This window comes from Eucalyptus grandis, chromosome 11 (assembly GCF_016545825.1).
Source record: "Eucalyptus grandis isolate ANBG69807.140 chromosome 11, ASM1654582v1, whole genome shotgun sequence".
Classification (NCBI taxonomy): domain Eukaryota; kingdom Viridiplantae; phylum Streptophyta; class Magnoliopsida; order Myrtales; family Myrtaceae; genus Eucalyptus; species Eucalyptus grandis.
Window position 1 is genome coordinate 18,950,253 of NC_052622.1, and position 6,292 is coordinate 18,956,544.

Consider the following 6,292-nt stretch of genomic DNA (forward strand, 5'->3'; position numbering starts at 1 on the left):
ACATTTGACCCATGGTCGATAATTTTCGATCCATGTTTGTACATCTCGACTCGCAGATGTCTCTCGGATGTCATAATAATCGCGAGATTTCAATCACGTGTCCCGAGCATAATTTTGATAGAAAAATTGATTTATTGTCGTTCGACGCGAATATCGCAATCGTGCGGAATCACCCGCAATTTGACTACGCAAACCCATCGAATTGACTTATATCCGTTCGCTAATCGATTATTACGGTGCATATTGACCATTGCCGATTATTTTGGTCAAGCAGTCGATTTCCGGTCGAATTATCTAGTCTGTCGCGTTTATATCCCTTAACAGCCTCACCTAATAAATTAGTTAACTCAAGAGTAATCAGTTCCAAATAAATTAACCGTAACCACGTCAACGAAACAACCATTTCATATATTCAAATCGGAGGTCAAATTTCAGGATGTCACAGCAAAAGTGATTGGATGTCCAGAAAAGTAACGACATCCGTGTCAATGTTTGACTTGTTAGATGGAAAAGCAGCATCATCAGATTTAGTTGCCTCACAGTTATCTTGATTTTGCAGAATACCTGAAGGATTTTGGAGCTTCCTTATCCCCTCCAACTCCATTGCCACTTCTTTCATTGTAGGTCGATTCCTCCCGTTCAAGTTTAGGCACCTTTTTGCTAGGCTGGCAACTAATGCAATCTCTTCCTTGTTACCTTCTTTCAAAACTTGAGCATCGACAATGTCAAACAAGCAATTCTCCTCCATCGAAATTATGAAATAGGTCACGAGGCTTCTTCCTTCTTGTTCCCTCAGTGAAGAAATCGGCTTTTGCCCCATTAAGAGTTCAACAAGTACCACTACAAAGCTGTATACATCACTTTTGTCAGTGAATTGACTTGATTGGAAATATTCAGGATCTAGATAGCCAAAAGTACCTAGTACCAACGTGATTACATGAGTTTGATCGAGGGAAGTTGACTTTGAAGTACCTAAATCTGCCACTTTTGCTCGATATTTTTCATCCAAAAGGATATTGGTGGACTTGATGTCTCGATGATAAATGGGAATAGAGGCTGCTGAATGCAAGTAGAATAAGGCTCCTGCGATTTCAATTGTAATCTATAGCCATGTGTCCCACGAAACATGAAACTCTTCATTTGGGTCATGCAAATATTGGTATAAAGTCCCATTTGGTATGAACTCATACACTAAAAGCGGCACTTCTGTTTCCAAGCAACACCCCAATAACTTAACCACATTCATATGGTTGATTTGTGAGAGAATGAAGACTTCATTTATGGACTATTTGACTTTTCCCTCATCAATCACTTTTGCTTTCTTAATCGCGACTATTTTTCCATCTGTTAACATTCCCTTGTAAACGGTGCCCTGTCCACCTTGCCTGAGTATCCTATCATCTTTGAAATTGTTGGTGGCCTTCTCTAATTCCTTGGCATTGAACAATTTGCTTTTCTCGACGTTGCCTTTTGGTGAAGACAGCTCACTTTTCAACAAAAGGCCACCATTGCGTTTGAAGTACTTCTCTTTGAGCTTGATTTCTTTTCTCTTCTTGATGTATTTGTACAACCTCCATAAGAAAAGACACAAAACTATTGCCCCAAGGCCTGCGCCAACCCTTGCATTGCAAAAATTTGAGGGGTAATAGTGTTAAAAATGCCCCCTGTTTGTCAAGAATCTATAAAGGCACTTATCATAAAATATTAAAGTGACTCTGAGTGAAAGAAGTACATATGGAAGTGATTGACCTAACTCTCCTTTCATGTGGATTTATATCTTAACAACCATGACAAGTTAATTTGTCCTAGTAATTTTTCAAACCATTTCACTCTCTGCGGGTTGGGCAACCACGGTCGGTTCCGACACACGTCATTTTTATATAATATAATAATATTATTTTAATATTAAAAAATATTTTTCTAATAATAACCCAAAAAATAGAAAAAGCTAAAAATAGTCTTTGGTGGTTTTTCCTTGAATCCTTAAAAGAAAACAAAAAAAAATTGTTTAAATTCTCAAAAGCAAATGTCAGATTTCTGCTTGTTCCTATTGCACCCTTATGATGCATGGATTGCTATTTCTTTAGCTTGGTTAGGAATGGAATCCTATGATTTCCTTAGCTTGTTAGGAATGGAATCCTAGGACTTGTGACTGGCATAAAATGTTGCATGAATGCTTTGCTTGATATTTAAACAAGATTAACTACTGAAAGGCATTAGTTGATTCCATGGTGTAATCAAATCTCCAATCCTAATTTTTTTGGTTGTATAGGAGTAAAATATTTCTCTTCATATTTTACTTGGATTTTCAATCGATTTACTACAAACAGATTAATGGTGATTTCAAATGACTTGTAGATTCAAATTCATGGGTTTGGAAGAGCCCATATTAAGCCTAAATTGGTGCCAGCCATTAACCTCCGTGCTCACGGGAGGGCTCCAAAGAAGTCATGACAAGTACTTAAGTCAAACGCCCGTACTAAACAAGAGAAAATTTGAAAAGGGAACTATTCAACCACCCTTCTTCTTTACAACACCACCAACAAGGAAATAGCTAAAACAAATGGTCTATAATTGACCAATCAAAGGGCAAGTTCCCCCTTATTTGTTAAGGTTAAGAGGGATGGGTAAAGATCAACTTTGATGCAACTTGTATAATCGAGTCATTCGCCTCTGCATGTATAGCTAGAAATTGCTGCGAAGATGATAGCAGAAATTGCTGTCTTCACCATGATTCACAATGTGCGAATGGTTGCACATCTGAAAATGTTGTTACATCTATGCCTATGATAGACTTGCTGGATGCGAAATGAGAGTCACGAGATTTAGCGGCCTTGATGTTTTCTTGATTTTGTTGGAAGCTCGAAGAGCTTCGGAGCTTCCTTATTCCCTCTAACTCCATTGCCACTTCTTTCATCATCGGCCGGTTCCTTCCAATCAAGCTCAAGCACCTTCTTGCGAGGCTAGCAACAGCTACAATCTCTTCTTTCTTGCCTTCCTCCATGACCCGAGTATCAGCAATATTGAACAAGCAATTCCGTTCCATTGAAATTACAAAATAGGCCGCAAGGCTCCTTTCTTCTTCTTCCCTAAGCAAAGAGATTGGCATTTGTCCCGTTAAGAGTTCAACGAGGACTACTCCAAAGCTATACACATCGCTTTTGTCTGTGAAATGACCTGTTCTGAAGTACTCCGGATCCAAGTATCCAAAAGTCCCTCGCACCAATGTGGTAACATGAGTTTGGTCAAGGGATACAGACTTGGAAATACCAAAATCTGCGACTTTAGCACAATGTTTCTCGTCCAAAAGGATATTGGTGGACTTGATGTCGTGATGATAGATGGGTATAGAAGCCGCTGAATGCAAGTAGAATAAAGCTCCAGCAATTTCGGTTGCAATTCGTAGGCGTGTATCCCATGACACGAGAAGGTCTTCATTTGGGTCATGCAAATACCTATAAAGAGTCCCATTCGGTATGAACTCATATATTAAAAGTGGGTTATCTGTTTCCACGCAACACCCCATTAGCTTAACCACATTCCTATGATCGATTTGTGAGAGAATGATGACCTCATTGATGAACTCTTCAACATTTTCCTTGTCTATCAGTTTTGATTTCTTAACCGCAACTATTTTTCCATCAGTCAGCATTCCCTTGTAAACTAGACCTTGTCCACCTTGGCCAAGTATCCTATCCTTGTTGAAACGGTCAGTGGCCTTCTCTAAATCCTTGAAACCAAATAATTTGCTTTTCGCAACGTTGCCTTCAGGTGACGAAGATAGATGTCGTTGCAACAAGAGGCCCCACTGCGTTTTAAAGTACTTCTCTTTTTGCTTAAGTTCTCTTCTTTTCTTGACGACTCTGTATAAGCATCGAGAGAGAAGCAACACTTGCACTAGTCCTCCAACGCCCGCTCCGAGGCCTGCAGTTCGGCAATTTAGTAGAGGATAGAGTCATAAAAAGCACATGCTGTTAAGAATGTTTACAGTTGTGCTAAACTATCCAACTAGGAATAGAATAATTTGGAAGCAGGAAAACTACTAATCCCACATTGAGTTATGGATATTCTTTCCATTGGCCAAGTAGGAAATTTCTACCATCATAGGAAGCCGCCAACTACGTAAGGGCAAAACTCAGATTATGAAATGAGGTTGCATTAAAGAAATCTTTTCAGCAAAATCGAATGCAATAAAATTCACCAGATGTATAAACCATCTACTCAAATTGATGCCTAATTTTTCATGGAATCGTATTTCAGTCCCACTCTTCTATACTTACTCACCATCGATGCCACAAAGAATTTCATCATATTGGTTAATAAAATTTCTATTTCCAGAGAAAAATGATAATCCTACACAAACAACATAGCCTGGAAATTGAATTCGACACTTCAATCAAATCATGACAAGTGGAAGAATAGAACGACAATCCTGTTGGAACGAAGGGTAAGGTAAAATTATACCTGTACCTTTTTTAAAACATATTTTAGGCTATGCTGTTCATCTTCTAACAATAATCAAAAGCATGAAGTGGTCTAAAATTCTAGGTTAAAAGATCTACTTAGTACTTACCAATAAGAATAGCTGTCTTTCTACCAGTGACGCAGTCATAGCTGCCCCGTTTGTTCACACAAGTCCCGGGGCACAAGTTTCGATCTTCACATTCATTAATATCTGATGACAGGTGATAAAACAAACACATTAGCAGCGAAACCGATGTCCTTGAGTAAAATTAGAGAGATTAGTAGGTCGCATTTCCTCTTGAATTGTTTACTCCATATCCGAAATATTATGCTTGTAACGAACGGACTCTCCCCTTTGTTTACGGTAAATTATTATCATTATAAGTCATTTAATTTTGTTTGAAATTCACTTTGTGTAATATTGGGCGGTAAAACAAGAAAAAGAAGGCAGATAAGCATGTACGTGATCATCAAACAGTTTCAATGCGTTCTTTTCAGAGAAAATTCTGGGAATGAACAAGCCACATCTCCGTTTAGTGTCCTTAAAAACGTAATGGGTTAGGATGAAGTATGTTACCTTGGCATCCTTCAGTAAGATAGGGGTTACCCCTATACCCCGGTCTGCAATAGCACTGTATAAATGGCATTTCACTCCTATAAAATCCATAGAGGCTGTATCTGACACATCTGAAGGAAGAAAGATAGGCCAAGCCATAGGCTTGCTTAATAAGCTTGAGTTCATAGTCGGTTTTGTTTGAAATCCCCCATTCCAACACCACTGGAACTGTATCATTCAAACTCAAATCATATAAACCTGTAACGTTAGACCTCAAGAACCATGATCTGTCGGCCAGGAAAGCGTACTTGCATCCCTGAGGTTCACCTTCTTCTTTAAAATCCACGCTAAAGCTTTGAAGGTTAAACGGGAGCGTAGTCTGGCAGCATTCGTTCCTCCCCAAACAAGCACTATATCGGCCAATGGCAGCACTGGTTCCAGCGCATTTTGACCTGCAACCAACAACAGCTGATTCTATACTATTCACTGTTGTCAGGGTGTTGCAACCAACCGACATAAATACGTTCCATGTCTGGGAAAAGACAAATTGACTTCCTTCAAAGTTCACCGGCACACCAAGTCCTTTGCCCCCGCAGCTTGCATTTGAGTATATTAATGGAAGACTGACACTGATCATGCCATTCACGGATTCAAGATAATTGGGAAGTGAAATGTTGAGAACTCGCAATCCAATCTTATTTAGTTTTGGAACCGTCCTATTTTGACAGACGATCTCATACCAGTGATCCAAGAAACACCCAGCGCCTATTCCGAAGGGGAAGGGAATGCTGACGTTCCCACATGTTTTAACACAGTTGGACCTTGGAATTCCAGCTGCAGCTCCTGATGCTTGTATCGTGAGGAAAACCAGAAGCAGAAGAATTCGAAACTCTGAGTTCGACATGATGTTCACGTCTGTGTGTGCATGGACCTAAACATATGGAGAAAGGGGATATGGACTGAGTCCCTTAATATTGTTATTTATGTGGAAGAGGGGAAGAATTCTGATGCACTCTACGCATAATTTTGTTCCAGCTCTGCTACTTCCTAGTATCTGTGACGATGCTTCCTTGAATATAGAAATATCAAAGCTTGATAGGTAAAGGACACCAACGGAAGCAGCCAAGTGTGACTTTTCCAGCTGTTGGGGATATGATTTTGTCATCATCTTTATAATTGAGATATCTAATCCCTTCCTTCTTGACTTAAATTGTTTCGCATACGACTCGGTTCATTTTAATTTATCGTAGACCAATAATGTTTGAATTCTTC

The 6,292-nt window shown here is 39.3% G+C and overlaps 1 protein-coding gene and 1 pseudogene across 1 annotated transcript; both read right to left on the minus strand.

Moving 5' to 3' along the window:
- Positions 1 to 439: 439 nt before the first annotated feature.
- LOC108955983 lies at positions 440 to 1,874 on the minus strand (annotated as a pseudogene).
- A 587-nt stretch (positions 1,875 to 2,461) lies between these two features.
- On the minus strand, positions 2,462 to 5,774 carry LOC104427380 (wall-associated receptor kinase-like 5). The gene is made up of 3 exons (XM_039304561.1): positions 5,042 to 5,774; positions 4,574 to 4,675; positions 2,462 to 3,924 (listed from the first exon to the last, which is right to left on the minus strand). Exons 1-3 carry the CDS (start codon positions 5,655 to 5,657, stop codon positions 2,726 to 2,728), a joined length of 1,917 nt encoding a protein of 638 aa, XP_039160495.1. The 5' UTR covers positions 5,658 to 5,774; the 3' UTR covers positions 2,462 to 2,725.
- Positions 5,775 to 6,292: the final 518 nt, after the last annotated feature.

Excerpts from the sequence above, each read along its gene's own strand:
- LOC104427380 (XM_039304561.1), bottom strand. The coding sequence starts at position 5,657 with ATGATCAGTGTCAGTCTTCCATTAATATACTCAAATGCAAGCTGCGGG. Across the intron at positions 4,676-5,041 it reads TCTTACTGAAGGATGCCAAG|ATATTAATGAATGTGAAGAT; the intron begins GTAACATACTTC and ends ACCTGTCATCAG. Across the intron at positions 3,925-4,573 it reads AAAGACAGCTATTCTTATTG|GCCTCGGAGCGGGCGTTGGA; the intron begins GTAAGTACTAAG and ends GCCGAACTGCAG.